At 32.6% G+C, this 20,442-nt stretch overlaps 1 protein-coding gene across 4 annotated transcripts in view; it reads right to left on the bottom strand.

Moving 5' to 3' along the window:
* The window catches only part of CTNNA3 (catenin alpha 3), a 1,751,355-nt gene that overhangs the window by 416,046 nt on the left and 1,314,867 nt on the right, over positions 1–20,442 (bottom strand). For all 4 annotated transcript variants that reach the window (XM_032842041.1, XM_032842013.1, XM_032842022.1 and 1 more), the window contains exon 12: positions 1,229–1,429. In XM_032842041.1, the coding sequence (XP_032697932.1) occupies positions 1,229–1,429 (201 nt within the window). The remainder of the gene's footprint in view (positions 1–1,228; positions 1,430–20,442) is intronic.

The following is a 20,442-nucleotide window of genomic DNA, read 5'->3' as shown; positions in this document are numbered from 1 at the left end:
TCTTCAATGTTTCACTCTTTTAGAAATATTTTTAAAGAGATCATGAGAAAACTACATGCCAACACTCATCAATGATTTTCTGTATCAAGATGTTAGGAAAACAGCAACATTAATCATCAATTCAGAGAACATCAAACTCAGAGAACGATCTTGCTCAGCTTACCTTGAGGTATATCTCTTCAGGACTAGTCTCTAGTGAGGGTTTATTTGACTGTTGATATGTTTCTCTTACTCATTTAAAGAAGAGGCCCTTTCCTTCCCCTCAAAATCACCCGTCCTCATTCCTGCTACTATTTTCATGAAACAATGTACATATTGTCCAAATTTTATATGCCCTATCCATAACCTAAGGAACAATTCTCTAGATAGAATCAATGACTTAAGTATGGAATTTCTAATATTTTAGTAATCATGGGTACACCATCCCCCTAGTTTTAAAAGGTAATTACTAAAAAAACTTCATCTTGGGGATTTCACAGAGCACAACGTGTTTTCATAGGAAAATGTTTTGCCATGATGACTTCTAAAAATAATTGATTGCCCTCTTTCAAATTATATCCACTTTTTTCTAAATTCATTGAATTCATATACTTCTGTAAGTTTCATGAAGAAATATCAATAGCATTAAAGATAAGAATGCATTTTAAGGAGTGATTCAAAATAAGCATTTACTGGCTGATATAGAAAATATTAATCTGGGTGCTGCAACCAAAACAAAATCCTGATTCTATATTTCTTAAGTAATCAAAGAAGATTATGTAAAAGAACAAAATGCTGTTTTACAAACAGACTGTGAAGGAAGGCACAGAGCATTTCTCTGGAAATGTAGGATAAGTTTGCTGTTTAAGAAATGTAAACAAAAGACCGGGGGTACCAAAGATACAGCTAAAAGGGTATTTGGAAAGTACTACATACTTATCATATCTGGCCTAATTGTCTATCTTAACAGTTCTGGCATTAATAAACATTCACAAGTAGCTAAGGCCTGTGGGTAATTCATAAAACACATGTATTTATAAAAGACTTATTTTTCCCAATGAAAATATTTACTTCTAGACACAAATTTTAAATCATATAACCAAAAGATGCAAGGACCTATCAGATGGGAGAGCAATCCATTTCAAAACAAGCAACACAGGCAGAGATCTGCTTGCCATGTGTATGACTGGTAGCTACATGGAAGAAAGTATTAGGAACAGTGGAGCCGTTATTGGGGACTGAGACTTACCAGTAGTTGTCAGGAAGTTAACGTTTCTCATCACACCTTCAGTGTAAGCTCCTGGCTCATAACTGTCCATTTCACCTGTGACAATGTGAGCAACTCTTGCTGCCCGTCCTCTGATAGCACCTGCAGCACGGTCTAAATTATCAACATCCTGGTCTCTCAATGCTATGATACACTTGTTGACATCTTCGAGGATATGGCTCTCTGTAAGAAAACAGATCGAATTAGTATAGCATATTATAATTCATGTTAACTTCTGACTTCAGATGTGGTACTCATTGGGAATAAAGGACACACTGACAAAGAAAAAAAAAGATGATTTTGCTTTTATCTCTTTAATAGAAAAATTTGTGAAGTATAAAATTTTATGTTTTATCTGCAGTTGTATAGATTATATATTATTTTAGATTTTAGTTCCAACTGACTTGATTTTAGATTCAAGTGGCATATGGGTGCAAATTGAAAATTTTTGGATTAAAATAAAAATAAAACATATCATGACGGAACACTTAATTCTGATTAAAAGCAACACTGTACAGATTATAAAACACTTAAAAAATGTCAGTTATCCTAAATATATAGAAAAATAAAATTATGGAGCTCTAATTCAACTAATGTTCATTGGTGTATAACAGAATTTAAGTTATAGTGGAAGCTTCCCCATACAGCAAGCAATTCTCTGGACACCCAATGAGTGTTCTACAATTCATTTCTGATACTACCTACCCAGGAATAGCATCAGATTCCACAAGTTAAGGAGTCATTCCTGTAAGACTGTCCTCCACCCCACATCAGAAACAGTTGCAAGTCCAGGTTATTACTTGTACTTCTAACTCCACTGGCTATAGATCAGCTACCATGACCTCCTCGTTGGGTTTGATTGATTTGCTAGAGTCGCTCACGGAACTCAGAGAAATTTTACTTGTTAGATTTAACTTTTATAATTCAGGACAGCCAGATGAAAGGGATGTATAGAGCAAATTACGTGGGAAGGGTAAGGAGCTTCCATGCCTTCTCCAGGTATGCCATTTTCCACACATCTCCAAATAGTCCCAACTTGGCAGCTCTCTAAACCCTGTCTTTTTTGGGTTTTAGGGAGGCTTCATTACATATGCATGATTTATTAAATCACTGGCCTTTGGCAAATGATTCAACCACCAGTCCCTCTTCCTTCCCGGAGGCCAGAAGATGGGAATGAAAGTTCCAAAGTTCCAACCTTCTAATCACATGGTCAATTATCTTGGCAATCATCCCCCAGTGGAGCATGGGGGTGGGGTGGATGATACAAATGTCATCTCATTAACATAAAAAAATACTTTTATTGCTCTCATCATTTGGGAAATTCTAAAAGTTTTGAGTTCTGTACCAGAAATGGGACAAATGTTTGTACCAGAAATGGGAAAAACACCAAATATATATTTCTTACAATAGATCACAGTATTACCCTTGCCAATTTTCTTTGGTCTGCTTGATTAACTCATACTATAATTTCAAAACTCTAGTCAAATAAATGTTCCTTCCTCAGGAAATCCATGCTGACCTACAGCAAGACAAATTTGGTTCCATATAGTTTGGGATTCCCATTAAATGGCTATATGTTTTCATTACAGCTTCTTCCCATGTTTTAATGATGTACTAATCGAACAGTCTCTCTATTAGACAATGAAATATATAAGAGTGTAAAAATTTTATTTTATTGCTTCAGGTATCACATCTAGTCCCTAGTACAATATATGGCACCTATTAGACCAACAAGAATGTTTGTTGAATGAATGAAGTCCTCTGGTAACACACCTAGCACCAGTAAATTATTTTGTCTAAATCCTAAATCTTGGTTTATGAACATAGGTAGATACATATCTTTACTTAAATTTAGTCAGTTTAACCCATCTCAAGGACAATCAGGTCATTTGCATGAAAAGGATTAAATGCTGAAAACCTTCATTATAAATTCACTAGTTTTAACCTAATTTGTAGCATTCACTTATGAATATGTTATTAAGGCCTATAATAAATCCAAGCACAGTCCCATCTCAATAGAAAATGCATGTATATCATCACCATCATATTTCTAGAACTGAAAATACAAGTTTCAATATAGACAGTATAAAATCATCAGTTCTTTTATTTTTTTAAGACTATAGATGTGCACTTTAACAACATAGTAAGAAGCTGTTATTGTTCAGGTATGTTGGTAAGTTTTTTTAAAACAAATACTACTGATACATATATATATATATATGTATATGTATACACACATAATAAATGTGTAATCTGTACTCACTAAATTATGCACTAAAATATTCACTAAAGATGGTTAATTTGGGATTACAAAGCTGTTTTGGCTCAGTACTATAGAAGTGAAAAAATAGGGGAAAATGGTGTTTATTCTTAGAAGAATAATTATCTAATAAACTGTAATTTCTGTTTAATTAAAGGTGAAATCATGGCTGGCGCAAACTATTTTTTCCTAGTAAATTTTGCACAAGAAATAATATATATATACAAAGAATATTCACTAAGAATGAATTGAATGTTCCCTCTTTTGTAGAACAATGATATACACAGTCATCAACCTATTTTATTATTTAAAGCATAGACTTAAAATATAGCAAGGGTTTTTCTGGCTCTTTTTTGCTGGCTTTATGAGAGTTTGTGTGATTATTGCTTTAGATTGAACCTCATAATAAGAAGTCATATTATTAATCACATTGAAGAATTATTGAGGGGAGGTCAGAGATGGAAATGAAAGTCCTACGTGAACATATACAACACGTAAAAAATAAGTGAAATAAGTGAAGAGAAACATGTAACCAGACTTTACCCGAAGCAGTTATATTGAGAATGTTGAGATGATGACTAAATGATCTTTTGAATTACTAAGATTAAATATAGCACAAAAGCATTAGGAAAGGTTTGCAAAATTTCCATTATTGTGACACTTTCCCATTACCCTGAATGTTTCACAAGATGCCAGAAATTATTTGCATGAAATTCTAAACATAGAATGCCAGAAAAAGAAAATAAGAATGCTGGGCACCTCCCACATATGCACAATAACTAAACATTAAACTCTTTTCTTAAAAATAATGATTTCTTTGCTATTCCTATTTCAGGTGAATTTAAGTAGCTAGAAAGGCCTTCAGGATAGCTTGAGTTTTTATGTCCAGCTATATAACCTTCAGCCTCTAGGACAGAAATTAAACACCAAATACCTTGTGTAAAACTTCTTACTGATGTATCTCTGAAGCTTTTGCTAATGAAACAGGATTACTTGTTAGACATAGCAGAGCTCGTTAGGAGCTCTGCCTTCATTTTATTTATTTATTTTTTAACTGTAGATGCACTTGAATTAAAAAATTACCTCATTTTTAAAATGAGGTTTAAGAGAAAGAAAATGCTATTATAGAACAAGTACATTCAGAATACTGCATTTTTTGTAGAATTGATTGAAGATTTGTCTTTGTTTCAGAATTCCAGTTTAACATTTGATGTGAGGTGAGGAGTGGAATGTTCTGGTGTTAAGGCAAGTCCTGGAGTACATTATTTTTAGAACAGAGAATTGCTGAAGTACTAACAATTTCTATCAATCATTTTATGGCTATCTGGAGATGCAAAGGGTGACTTCTATTATGTTGGAAAACAGTAATAAACAAAGCAATAAAGGAAAGGATCTTAAACAAAAAGATAATTCATCTATTGCAAATTACTCTGGGTAACTCCATCTCCAGTCACTGTGGCATCACACAAGAAGATTTTAAAGTGCATTAAATTTTTTTCTAGTTTTTTTTCTTAATTCTTCAGTTTTCCACAATTAAAGCCAGACTTTGCCTTAGAGAAAGTAGAAAATGCACACACACACACAAAAAAATCCAGAGAGAACAAAAAGTTAATTTATTGACTTTTGACTTCCAAAATAGAATTTTAAAATCCATAGCCTAAAGAAAATACTGGAAGTAGAAGCACATTTTATTTGCAAAAAGCAGACTTTGTTGAGAGGTAAAAAGTCTGTTTTCTTTTCATTCCCAAAGCTGGGCTTTGAATATATCAGTGACAAAGCCTGAAGTAGTGGAGGCTTTATGTTACAATCTCTTGAGTGGGGAATACTATACCATCAACGGTTTTCTCCCCTGATATCTGTGTACCTAAAACACAATTCTAAGGGGAAGAGAAGAGAGAAAAAGATATTTTTTCTAAAGATTTTTTTTTCCTAAAGAGACTGAATTATAAGCCAAAAGAGGTTAAATTTCTTAAATTGGCAATGGCAAGATTAGCTATTCACAGTATATGAGCTCAGAGAGTTAAGCTAAGTTTAATTATAAGAAAATAAATTTCCATTTTTGCACACCTGGACCTATAACTATAAATGTAAAATTCATTACATAGGCAAAATTCATTACATAGGCAACTACACAAATAAAAACAAACACAGCAATTTTTCTTTCTCTTTTACCAAAAAATGTGAAACCAAAAGCAAATGGAATACACCAGTTAAGTTACTTTTTGTTTATGTATCTAAGGTGGTCAAAATTTCTATTTGGCAAGAATTTGATCATGAAGACTGGTCTCCAAATTAACTGATACCCTCAATAAAGATGTAGGCAGGCACAGGTACTATTTTGAGAATAAAGAGCATGTACAGAGCTAAAAAGAAAACATTTTAAAATTCCTCATCCCTTTTCTTCTTTTTTTAATTTAAATTCAATTAGCCAACATATAGTACATCATTAGTTTCAGATGTAGAGTTCAATAATTCTCCTCATTCCTTTTCTACAGCCTAAAAACCTTTCATCCATCTCTTCTCCTGAACATAAGTAGTACTTCAAGTTAGATGATGAGGTGATATAAAAGATAAACAAGGTACAATCTCTGTCCACAAAGACTATACAAGTTAGTAAAGAGAAATATCTTCTTTCATCATCCTTTACTCTTCCCAAAATACAGATGCCACAATTATCACCATTTTATCATTCTAATGAAGTTTCGTTAAACTTTAAAAAAAAAAAAAAAACTCTAAAGTATTTATGCACATGCAATTCTATAGAAATCAAAAACCACAAAAGAAAGTCACTGAAACCTTCAAATTTCTTTCAGTATGTCTTAAGTAGGCTCTTAGAACGTATTAAAAAAATTATCAGAAGCTTAGAAATAGGCAAAAGTACTATTGCATGCCCTTGCAGTGTCCTGCTGGGCAGAAATTATGAATCAGGTCTAAGATCTAATCTTCCCAAGGGTGTATATCTTTGTTCCACTTGCTATTTACTATTGGTTAGGATATTTTACAACTCAATCAGAGGGGATGCTCATTTGTTTCAAAACTGACAGCCATATAAATAATTCTTGTCACATAGTAATGCAACTTAATTATTATCTGGTAGAGATAGAAATAATTTTTTTAGTAAAGATATTCCCAAAAGTTACATTTTATTGCTTTGTAGTACATTAGTAAGTTGTGTGTCTAAATTAGTAATTTTATAAATAATCACTCCTTCTTCATCCAATTCTCCCCAAACAAGACTTATCATGATATTGAATTTTTGACACAAAGTCACTTTAAATTTGTAAAGATCTTGCTTTCAACTTTGGAAAATTATTATTTGACTGTGTGTTTTGGCTTGGAAGGTACTAATTTTGTTTCAAGTATTTTCTTCCCATTTAGGGGTAAAAATAATATAAAGCAAAAGTTACATGTTAAATCATAGACCTATATTTTAAATGCAAGACTATAAAGCCCCTAGTAGAAAATCTAGGTAACCAAGGATTTGGCAATGATTTTTTTAAATACAACACTGAAAGTATAAATGATGAAAGGAAAAATTGACAAGTTGGAATTCATAAAAATTAAAAACTTTGTTCTGCAAGAGACACTCTCAAGAGGATAAAAAGACAAGTCACAGATGGAGAAAAATATTTGCAAAATGCATATCTAATAAAGGAAGGTCTATATCCAAAATTTATAAGGAGTTCTTAAAGCTCAACAATTAAAAAAAAAAGAAACTCAGTTAATGAGCAAAAGATCTGTGCAAACATCTCAGAGAAGATCCACAAACGACAAATAACCAATGCACATCACCAGGAAATTGCAAATTAAAGCCAGTGAGATGCCACAATACATCTACCAGAATGGCCAATTCCAGAACACTGGAAATACCATGTGATGACTATGGGGCAACAGAAATTCTCATTCATTGCTGGTGGGACTGCATAATGTTTATTAACTTTGGAAGATAGTTCGGAAGCTTCTTATAAACTGAACATATTCTTACCATACTATCCAGCAATTGTGCTCCTTAATATTTACACAAAGGAGTTAAAACTTACATTCCCACAAAACCTTTACACGCGTGTCATAGTTTTAATTATCATTACCAAGATTTGGAAGCAACCAAAATGTCCTTCAATAGATGAATGGAAAAACAAACTGATAACCTCTAGACAATGAGATATTATTTAGCAAAAAAATGAAATGAGCTATCAAGCTGAAGTAGGAAAGCTGAAGGGGCTCCATTTTACAAAGGTCCTGTCTCTGCTGTTTTTCTGCTAAGCCTCATTTACTCCTGTTCCATAGTTTGCCTCTGAATAACACCAAAATATCCGTATTCCCACTTGAAGGGGGAAGCAAGAACGTTAATCATTCTGAGTTTTGTCCTAGTCCCCAATTACCTAATAACATCCAAGAAGAGCCAAGTCCCAAACATGTTTCAAGACATTACCTTCAAACAAACCTTGGATAACACTGGCATCAATACCCATACTTTTGTTGACTTATAGAATAATGCTTATTGTTCACGTGACAGTTGCCTTTGATTGGACCCTACCCTGGATTCCTGGAGGAATGTGTACCCTAGACCCTTTTCTAATATAAGCCCCTAGCCCCAGACAATGATGAGACTCCTTCTCCTTTCCTTCCCAGACACTCTGTCTGCTATTCTCTGTCATTTAGGCTATTCTGTACATTTTGTTTTCACTTTCTCTGGCTTACATTTGATTTCTACCCTGTGTGAATCCAAGGACCCTCTTGGGTGGTCCTGTGGGACCCTCTCCTGGATCCTCAGATCTACCTGCTTGCATCAATGCCACACACACACACACACACACACACACACACACACACATATAGGAAATTTGAATACATATTGCTAATGAAAGAAGCCAGTGTGAAAAGGCTACATATTGTATAATTCCAATTATATGACATTCTGGAAAAGGCAAAACTTTGGACACAATAAAAATAAAAGATCATGGTTGCTAGAGATTCTGGAGTAAGGACAGCGGGATAGATGAAGCAGAGGAGATGTTCAGTGTAATGAAACTATATTTTACAATAATTTCATGGTGAAGAAATATTAATATACATTCACTAAAACCACAGAATTTACAACAAATAATGAACCTTAATGTAAATTATAGAATTTAGTTAATGAATCAATATTGGTTCATCAATTGTACCTACAAAAGAGATCCTTCAAATATCTGGTATGCAGTGTTAATGTCCATTTTAGACATTTAATAAAATTATTTAGCTTCTAAATTGTGAAAGAACTGATAATGTTTAATCCTACATAGTCAATAACATTTATTATCTACAGATGTCTACAATTAATAAGGTAGTAATTTTGAACATATTTAAATTTTTCCCAGAATATAAATAAGAAAAAGTTTGGTTCTTTCCTCAATTCTCTTAGCTTTCATACAGTAAAACCTGTATCAGTTCGTTTGAGTTTGTTTTTTTTTTAATAATTTGGGAATGACTGTTGTTCACCAAGAGTTGTGCTAAACAGCATATGTGTCTTACTTTATTAAATTCTTATAATAATCCTGAGATATGTATGTTACATTTCAGCATTAAAGATGAAGAAATAGAGACTTTGAACAGATAAGTATCTTTCCAAAACTCATAGTTATTATAACTGAGCCATAACTCAAAATCATGTTTATCCCACCTGCTAAGGTCCTATAAATGCTAAGGTCTCATCTGGGGCTTTAAAATATAGTGATTCCATAATTATATTATTTAGCTATTCTAAATGTATAATGGGAAGGGGAGATTAAAGGTTAAATATTTTCTACATTTATAAAAATGATGCCAAAAGATTGTTTATAATATTATATACATGAATGCATTGTAATTTTTCACATTAATTTTAATTGAACATGAGATATCATCTATGTATATTTTAGAAAGATAGTTTTAATTCTGCAAATCTCACATGGATAGTGCTCTAGTAATGTTAATATTCTGGCTCTGTGTAGAGCCATCATAGCTAGAGGGAACCTAAAGCATCTAGAGACATCACCAGAGAAGATGGCCGTAGAAGAAGCAATTAACAAATGAAGTTCAATTCCACAGCTATTTCGCTATTCTGATGTAGGAGAAAAAGTTCAGGTTATTGCATCGTATGCTGCCCTTATTTTGATGAAATAAACTAATATTAAAAAATGAACCAAACTTTAGGCATTCTTATTCAACCCATATTTTTCTGGAATGACTCCTCTTAGATGGAGCTTTTCATGTTAATTGTCCCAATCTTCCTCTCCCATAGACTAAGAACCTATTAACATCTAATATCAAAGCACTGTGCTTAAAAAAAAAAAAAAATCCAAGATAGCTTTGAGAATATTACCAGATGGAACATCAGGACTGCCAGCAGGAACAGACAGTAGTGAGCAATTCTCCCATATTATGCAATAAAACCATTCAATTCCTGCACACTGGATGCCAATGTTAGATGTCTCTGTTGCTGAACACTCTTGTAAAAATCAGTCAGTATTCATTTGGGTGCTATTCCTTGTTTATAGTTCAAAATATAGAACAACTTGGGTGTCCAATTATGAAATTTGTATTTTGGGGCACAGAGATAAAAAAAAAAAAATCCTGGCACTATTTTAAATCACTTCCTTGAGTATATCATACACACAGTAGAGCAGAAACTCCAAAATAAAGGACATAAAATGATAAATGTAAAGATAAAATTAGGAACAAATGAATTATTAGTTGGCAAACTTCCTTCCTTCCTTCTTTTTCTCTCTCCCTTTCTTCCTTTCTTCCTTCCTCCCTTCCCTTCCTTCCTTGCTTTCTTCCAAACATTAAGTATAAAGTTCAATTGTCTCCATTACCTTCTAAAATACATTTCTCCACACTGTAAAGGCTAGCAATTAAAAAGAACAAGATTATTACTGCATATATGCCATAGGGAAGTTACTTCCATAGTCAATGAATTTATTTAAACCCAGTCACAATGTCTTTTTTTTTTTTAAGATTTTATTTATTTATGTGACAGACAGAGATCACAAGCAGGCAGAGAAGAAGGCAGAGAGAGAGGAGGAAGCAGGCTCCCTGCTGAGCAGAGAGCCCGATGCGGGGCTTGATCCCAGGACCCTGAGATCATGATCTGAGCTGAAGGCAGAGGCTTTAACCCACTGAGCCACCCAGGCACCCCAGTCACAATGTCTTTTTGTTGAAATTTATATTTTTCTTATATGTTGGTCTCAGATGCACAAAAATTTGCATTATATCTCCATGAGATAAATTCTCTTTCTCAATCTCATTAGTAATTGTTTTTAGGAACCTATTAAAATCCGAAGTTTGCCATACATATGGCAAAAAAACCCATGGGTTAAAAGTAAATCCGAAGTGGGGTTTCTGATCCCCAAATTAGTGTCATCGACAAAATAGTCTGAATCATCATGATTGTTTTTGATAATATGTAAAACCCCTCAAAAATACAAGTAATTGGACAGCAAATTATAAGTATTAATAAAAGGTGAAAGGTACAAGACACTGCTTAAAATATATAGGTGCCATCCTTTCAGAGAATTCCATATACTTCATTTTAACTTGGATTTCTAGAATTGTGCTTATATTGTTTATTTACCTTCCCATGCGGTTTCTCCATGAAGTTCTGACAAAGCTCTAGGAGATTCTCAAATGGATCCAGCTCATAGTCATCCTATAACCTCTGAATTATATTCCAATTTCACCAGCATCAGTCATTTTTTCTCTTTAGGAGTTCTCTCTCACTGTCCTATGTATTTATAGACTGTTAATTGATTTTCTAATTTAACTCTGAAAACATACACTGGATCCCAAATCTTACTGGATAAACATGGGTTTATTCATATATTAAAAGAAGGATATTAAAAATCTCTTTTGTTATATTTAAACATTTTTTTCTTCTAAGTAGGATGAAATTGGGCAGAGATAATTAATGATGCAGTTTATTACACTCTATTTAAAATGTATTGAAATCACTAAGTGAAATTGTCATGAATTAAAATTTCAAGAGAATGATTATAAAGGTTTTCACCTTAGTTATAAGATGGGTATTCACATGAAAATGAAATTTAATGCCGATGACATGCATTAACACCTCGTAAAAAAACCCAGGTATGGGACTGCTGTGGTAGAACCACATAATTAAAAGGTAAAACAGCCTTCTTTTCTTTTTCTGTGACAGGTATAGAAATATTTGTGAGTGATTCAGCAATGGCAAGTAACAAATCACTAAAATAGTTATTGGGTACTTTAGAGAAATAAATTCAATCTTCAATCTATGCAGTGGACAGGTGGAGTTAGGTCAGGAAAAAAGAATCACAAAATTATGGCTCTCAAATTGTTTTTCTTGTAAACAAAGATGCCCTCCTACACATATGTAGGCTTATAGATTTATGTCATAATTAAATTTAAACACAGCTACTGATTAAAATAACAACTACCAATGAGCCTATTTTATAATGCAAACTAACCATTGGTGAACATAAATAATAACTTTATTTAGTGGAATGTCATAAAACAATTTAAAAGCTTATAAAATATTTAAATTGCATAAAAGGACAGCTATGAGAAAATTTTAAGGGGAAACATTGGGATATATATATATCTATTAAAATAGAAAACTTGTTTAAAAATCATATATATGTATTTGTTCATTTACAATATACTATATAATTACATTCCTTTCCAGAAAGTCTGGAAAAAAACTTTTTTTTCTAAAACTCCTATTGTAATTTTAATAGACAGTGGCATTATGGATAAGTTTCATTTTTTTCCAAAACATTCAGTTATTTTCTATAAAACAATACTGTATGTAGTAATATATAAGTATTACCATGTTAAAGATTACTATTTCAGATTATAGTCTATTTTTAATTAACAATGTCATTAAAGAATGAACCTTAATAGGCAAAACTTGGAAAACTACACACACCACCATTTGTTAGCAACTATACGTTGCTGAAGTAAATACAGACCTGATACCCCCAAATAAATCCTAACACTCTTATTATTCCAGGATTATTTTTCCTCTTTGTCTTTCTACTTGCAAACTAGTAGCAATTGTAACATATTTTTAAAAATCCATTTATTCAGTGAATGTTTGTAGACTTACTATCACTATTTTGTCAAGATACAGAAGATGACAAGATAAGTAAGTCACTATCTTTAAAAGAACTCACAGTCTAATGACAGAAATAAGCAAATAAATAAATGACTATAAGAAATATATGATACGTGCTCCAATGTACACAGATAAGAGTGCCTAGACTATTTCTTTTTCCTACAATGTGTTTCCTCTGACTTTGCATATCATTGCATGATATACCATGGATTGCTCCATTAAGATCAGATTGATCACAGTAAGTATGTCTCAGTCTTCGTGGAAATACTTTTTCAAAGTTCCCAGTGTATTTACAAGTTCCTTGATGATGGTGAAATTAGGTGTAGAATAATTCTCCCATCAAAATGGTAAGTATACATTCAACAATCCCTAATGTCTCCAATTATGAGAAGTTGTAGACAAGTAACTGGCATATTGTGGGAATCATTGCTAGAGTGACTTCTGTATAAAAAATGAATTTCTCAATATTTCTTTTATCACATAATGCATTTATATGTATTATTTTATTAGATGGCTTATTCATTGTTTACATCTTTTGTTTTTCTTTGCACATTTTAATTGTTTTTAGTTGCTTCTTTTATGACTTGCAAAATACAATTCATGTCCTTTTTGTATGGATATCTCAGTTTAGCCTAGATTCAATTTAGGAAAAGAGGCATGACAATTTTTTAAATTTCCTACTGAAAGATTTTTTTTACCAAATTAGTTCTTTTATTTCCCCAATTCTGTGCTCAAGAATAAGTTTTCACCTCATTTAGAAACTTTCAAGGTGAAAATTTGCACAAATAGCAATCATATGTTCAGCAATTACAATGATTGCCTGGGACCAATCTATCTACAAGGTACTGTAGTTAAAAGAAATGTTTGCCAAGATTCAAACATGATGAAAGACAGTAGCATATAGAACAAACATCCATATAATAAGTAGCACAGTAAGGGAAGCTAGTGGACATATGGTAATGAGGCCAATGATAATAAAATCAGGAAGAAAGGTAACATGACAACAAAAACTCTGATAGTAATAAGAGGTAAGCTGTTAAAAAGACTAATAGAAGTATGAAACAAAATATGTTTTGGTTTTTTGATGTTCAATCCAACTAAAAAGCAGGGAAATATAATCTTTGTTCAAGATCTTAAAGTTCTAAGATATTTTTGTTAAAAAAAAAAAAAAAAAGGTGAAGAGCCTGGTTGGCCTACACAGCTTATCCTCTTTTTAGTTCTAAACCTCCATTGTCAGACCATCTAATCAAACCATCTTGAACAAATTCAGTGTTATTATCTCAGTAACCTTGCCTGGAAGGCCATTCCTCGCATTTAAGCATCTCTGCATGAAAAACAGATTCACAACATCTGGTCTGATTTCATTTTCCTTAATTTTCATTTTGTTGCCTTTTCCATTTTATTTCCTTTTCCAGTCATGTTTGTTGAGCTGCAAATAGTAATTTTCATTCATATTGTGATCTTTAATTCATTGTCTAATTTTAGGGTTAGTGGTTTACCTTGTTGCTTCTGGTTAGCTGTAAAATAATAATTTAAAGGACAATAATTAACTTTGTTCTCTTCATACAATTTTGGAAAATTAGCATAAAATTTATTTTCTTATGGCATTATCCATATCCTGAGTTAAAATTGGCCATGACTATTTTCTCAATGCTATGTACCCATGGGTTCTGACTTAGTTTTCTTTCCTGCTTCTGGATGACTTTATCTTCTACTTTAGTGTGTATTCAATATTTGATATTTTTAAAAAGAAAATGATCATTTAGAATGATATTATTTCAATACAAAAAAAAATACCAGTGGAGGTATAAAATATTGTAATTCAAATGATAAACACAAAGCTTGACTCTGACAGTAAAGTGCAAGTATTTCCAAACATATAGTACCTCACATTCCAACATAATTTTGGCATGTGGTACGTGTGTGGAAAAAGTAAGTTTGTCACACAATATAATAAAATAACATCAAAGGATTTGCTTAAATAAGAACTGGACTATTTTTTCTCATACTTAATTTTCGCATCAAAACTTAGACATAAAATTTTTTAAATGTTATCTGTTATCAAGGAATATTAAGAGAAATTGCAGAATTTCTTTGCTCATTATCCTGTTATACCACAGATCTATGCCATCATCTGAAGAAAACTGTTGTATGAGCCCTAAAATTATCACACTTTCAATGAATAAGGTCATGCTTTAATGGTGCAGCTTTATTCATAAATTTACTTATATGACTGTATACTTTCAGTCCTTCAAGTATTTTATTTTTATATGATCCATGTCATATAATTTTCTTTCAGTTATGAAGAAAGAACACATTTCCCTTGATATTAATAATGTTACTTCTCTGCTCCAGCCAACCTAGGTTTATATCGTTTGTCTATAAACTGCTTATGTCAAAATTATCTCTTTACTAAAATAGTAAACTTCGAACATGAATGCCTAAACAACAATAATTTACAACAGATCTAAAAATAATTGAGATCCTGAAGACATGCAGATATGCACATTCCCATAGACATACATTTATGTTTGTATAGCTTATTAGATTTAACACTTATGAGGGAAAACATCTTGATAAGGAAAATGTGAGAAATAGAAAAGGGTAATACAAATAAACCAATCATAAGTTTCAAAAGAATTATTACTAATATCCCACAGATTTGTCTGTTGTTTGTTTTTCAGAAACTCAAGGGAAAGAAAAAATAAAACCTGTTAGACCATTAGGTAATTAGTAATTTTTATTATTTCTTCTTCAAATAACTTACATACTCTGTTTACCAACTTCTTTTGCCTCAATGGACAATTTCGGAGGTTGTGCTCTCTCTGTGTGTATGTGTGTGTGTATGTGTATTGGCAGATCTACTTTCAACTCTCTTCCATTGCCATTCTTGTAACTGCATGCCATTGAGTCTATAAGAATCTGAGCACAAAATGCAAAATCTTTGGAAATTTTATGCCTTTTTTCCTAGGTTTACTAAAGACTATTTTCTTTCCTTCCTTCTTTCTTTCTTTCTTTCCACATTTAAGTATGCAAATAATATTATGCAGCATTTCTCTTTCTCTTCTTGGCTTATTTCACTCAGCATTATTTTCTCCACATTCATACATGTTGTCACAAATGGCAGGATTTCCTTCTTTCTTATGGCTGAACAATAATAATAATGATATATATGTAGCACATTTTCTTTATCCATTCATCTGCTATAAAGCACTTCTGTTGTTTCCATACCTTGGCTATCATGAACAATGCTCAATGAACATGGGAGTACAGCTATCTCTTCAAAATTCTGATTTCATCTCCTTTGGATATATACCCAGAAGTGGGATTTCTGGATCATATAGTAGTTCTATCTTTATTTTTTTGAGGAATCTCCATACGGTTTTCTATAATGGTTGTGCAGATTTATATTCTGGCCAGCAGTGTGCAACGATTCACTTTCCTCCACATCCCTGCCCACATTAGTTACCGCTTGCTTTTTTTGGATGATAGTCATTCTAACAGCTTTGAGGTACCATTTCACTGGGATTTTGATCTGTATTTCCCTAATGATTAGTGATGTTGATAACCTTTTCATGTATCTGTTAGCCATTTGTATCTCTTTTTTTGAGAAATGTCTATTCAGGTCTTTTGCCCATTTTTAAATCTGGTTATTGGTTTTCTTGCTCATAAGTCATTTATATTCCTTATATATTTTAAATTAATCCCTTCTTTTATCAAATGCATGGTTTTCAAATATTTTTTACCATTCCATAGTTGTCTCTTTACCCTGTTGATCGTTTGCTTGGCTGTGAAGGTTTGCATTTTTTTTTAAAGATTTTATTTATTTATCAGAGAGAGAGAGAGAGAGAAGGATGAGAGGGAGAGGGAGAAGCCGATTCCCCACTGAGCAGGGAGCCCTATGTAGACTCAATCCCAGGACCCTGGGATCATGACCTGAGATAAAGGCAGATGCTTATGATTATTGAAAGTTCAGGGAATGTTTTCCAAATATATTAAACTTCCTGACTCCCAAATGAGGACTGTCTTCCTCTTTGAGGATTGATTTTTAGAATAGGCAAAAGTCAGAGGCACCTGGGTGACTCAGTGGGTTAAAGCCTCTGCCTTCGGCTCAGGTCATGATCTTGGGGTCCTGGGATCGAGCCCTGTATTGGGCTCCCTGCTCAGCAGGGAGCCTGCTTCCCCCTCTCTCTCTGCCTGCTTCTCTGCCTACTTGTGATCTGTCTGTCAAATAAATAAATAAAATCTTTAAGAATAAGCAGAAGTCATAACCCATTGGTGTGATGGAGAGGAAATGAATGAGAGTCTTTGTTTTTTTTTCATTTTTCCACTTTAAAACACCCCAACTAGGTAAGAAAAAGAAATAAAAGACACCTAAATAGGAAGTGAGGAAATAAAACTCACTATTTGTAAACAACGTTATTTTATACATAGAAATTCCCTAAAAATCCCACCAAAAAAAAATGTTAGAACTAATGAATGAATTTGGTAAAGTTGCAGGATACAAAATCAATATATAAAACTATGCTGCATTTTTATATACTAACAACAACCTATCAGAAAGAGGAATTAAGAACAATCCCATTTATAATTCATTTGCATCAAAAATAATAAAATACCTAGGAATAACTTTAACCAAGGTGGTGAAAGACCCGTACACTGAAAACAATGAGATATGATAAAAGAAACTGAAGATGACAGAAATAAATTAAAAGATATCCTTTGCTCATGGGTTGGAAAAATTAATATTGTTATGATGTCTATACAATCCAAAGCAATCTACAGATTCAATGCAACCCCTATAAAAATACCAATGATAATTTTCACTGAAGTAGAACAAATAATCCTAATATTGTATGGAACCTCCAAAGATCCCACAAATAGCCAAAACAATCTTGCAAAAGAAGAACAAAATAAGAACTAGAGGCATCATTTCCCTATATTACAAAGCTATAATAATCAAAACAGTATAGCATTGGTATAAAAACAGATATGGACAGACAATAGCACCAACAGCCCAGAAATAAACCCATTCATATGTGGTCAATTAATTCATGATAAAGGAGCCAAAAATAAACAATCAGGAATGGACAGTGTCTTCAATAAATGGTGGTGAGAAAACTGGACATCCACATGCAGAAAAATGAAAGAGGACCACTATTTCACCTTACAGAAAATTAATCAAAATGGATTTAAAAACTTGAATATAAGACCAGAAATAATTAAAATCTGAGATAAAAACATAGACAATAAGCTCCTTGACATGGCTATTGGCAACATTTTTTTTGATGGGATTCCAAAGACAATGGCAACAAAAGCATAAATAAACAAATGAGATTATATCAAATCAAAAAGCTTCTGGACAGGGAAGAAAGTAATTTACAAATAAAAAGACAACATACTGTACAGGAGAAGATATTTGCATATCAAATATCATATATCTAATAAGGAGTTAATATCAAAAATATGAAAAGAACAAATAACAAACCAATAATCCCATTAAAAAATACGAAGAGAAATAAAAAAAATTATAAAAAAATTACAAAGAGAATCTGAATGGACATCCTTCCAAATAAAGCACACAGATGGGCAACAGCCATATGGAAAAGTGCTCAACATCACTAATTATCTGGGAAATGCAAATCAAAACCATAATGAAACAATTATTTCACACATGACAGAATGGCTATTATCAGAAAGACAAAAAATCACAAGTATTAGCCAATATGTGAAAGAAAGGGAACTCTCATGCACTGTTGGTGGGGATATAAACTGATGCAGGCACTATGGAACACTGTATATGGAGGTCCACCAAAAAACTATGAATATAACTACCATATGATCTAGCACTTCTCGGTGTTTTTTTTAGAGAAAGTGAAAATATTAATTTGAAAATTTTACACACCCAACCCTGTGTTCATTGAAGCATTATTCGTTATATGTAAGATATGGAAACAACCTAAGTGCCCATTAGCAAATGAATGGATAAGGAAGATGTGAGATATGTTTAATATGTTTAAATACACACACCAAATACTATTCATCGGGGGGAAGTACGAATGACACATTGCCATTTGTGACAACATGGATGGACCTTGAGGTTATTATGCAAAGTGATCTAGTCAGAAAGACAAACACCATGTGTTTTCACTTATATGTGTAATCTAAAAAGGAAAACAATGCACAAACAAAACAAAACAGAACTAATAGATGCACAGAACAGACTGGTGGTTGCAAGAGGGAGGGAGGTTGTGCAGTGGCCAAAATGTGTGAAAGGAGTCAAGGGGTACAAATTTCCACTTATAAAATAAGTCTTGAGGTGTAACATACAGCCTGTTGACTTCAGTCAATAATATCATATTATATATCATATAACTTCATATTGTGATGTGGGAAACTAGATTTATTGTGGTGATTATTTTGCAGTGTATATAAATATCAAATCGTTATGCTGTACAGGTGAAACTGATAGAATATTATATTTCAATTAACCTCAATTTAAAAAAAAAACTTTTGCTCTAAACCACTTCATGCTGCCACTCTAGTATAATTATGTCATAATGAATAATGATATACATGTTTTCTATGATTATTCAGTGAAATAATCATACATCTTTCTCACAGCAAAAGTAGATTGCTTTATGCTTTCTTAAGGTTTAAAAGCTTTCTGAATAAAATATTCTTTCAGAAGATTTTATTTATTTAGAACTCATTAAATTGCTCTGTTTTGTTAAACAACTACGAATTTACCCTTTGGAGGACCTCTGTGATAGTAAAAATGCCTATCGTCTGACTTTCCAAGAATATCAAACACCAGCTAACAAATTTATGTGATAGTGGAAAACACCCAATTACTTTTTGCAGAATGCTTTCTTAAAAGTTCATGTATTCTAAACATATAGGAAATTTAAACAACTGTGCTTAAAAGAAAGAAAACAGGAAAGGAAGATTTGAATCATTCATCATTTTTATTATGTACTCTCAACTCTACCCAAACCACATCTAAAAAACATATTTCAATGGCATTTACTACTACTTCACTGCTCCACTTATAAAGCAGCTTATGCACATACCAAATGGATGGACCTACTTATGTACAATATCGTGTACTGTAGGCAGAACACTTAGCATCAATAATAAGGATAGTTAAGGAAACAGAATAATGCTTTTTAGATCACTCCTAATACTTGAATATTACTTTTTCTTTTAACATTTGAATATTCCTTTTCTCTTTTAATTTTTTTTTGATTAGCTGTGGCTTTGATACTAGGCATATATCTATTTGAAGCTAAAAGACCACTCTAGCAACTTGCTAATATTCAAGTGTTTTTATTCATTTTTTGCAGTTCCATTGTAACACTTTCAAATTACTTTTTAAATCTCCATTTTGGGGGCACTTGGGTGGATCAGTCAGTGTCTGCCTTCAGCTCAACGTGTGATCCCAGGGTCCTGGGATAGGGTCCTGGGATAGAGCCCTGGCACTGGGCTCCCTGCTCAGCGGGAGGCCTACTTCTCCATCTCACACTCCTCTTGCTTGTGTTCTCTACTCACTATCTCTCTCTGTGTGTCAAATAAATAAAATCTTAAAAAAAAAGCACACTCCATTTTGTACATATTTCTCATTTTATGAATGGTAGCCTTTTTTTCTCCCTCAAATATAAAATTATAGCTCATTCAAATTGTTCTTTCTCTTGATAATGTATATGTCATCTTTCAGTCATAAAATAGAAGCTCCTCCATGCACAGCCAGGAAGGGACCCCAGATCATTCTCACTGGCACAAGGATCAGTGAAAAACTATAAAGGGGACAAAGATTCTCCT

Source organism: Lontra canadensis, unplaced genomic scaffold (genome assembly GCF_010015895.1).
Source record: "Lontra canadensis isolate GAN:19392208 unplaced genomic scaffold, GSC_riverotter_1.0 scaffold3, whole genome shotgun sequence".
Classification (NCBI taxonomy): Eukaryota; Metazoa; Chordata; class Mammalia; order Carnivora; family Mustelidae; genus Lontra; species Lontra canadensis.
This window is presented reverse-complemented; position numbering and strand designations above follow the sequence as displayed.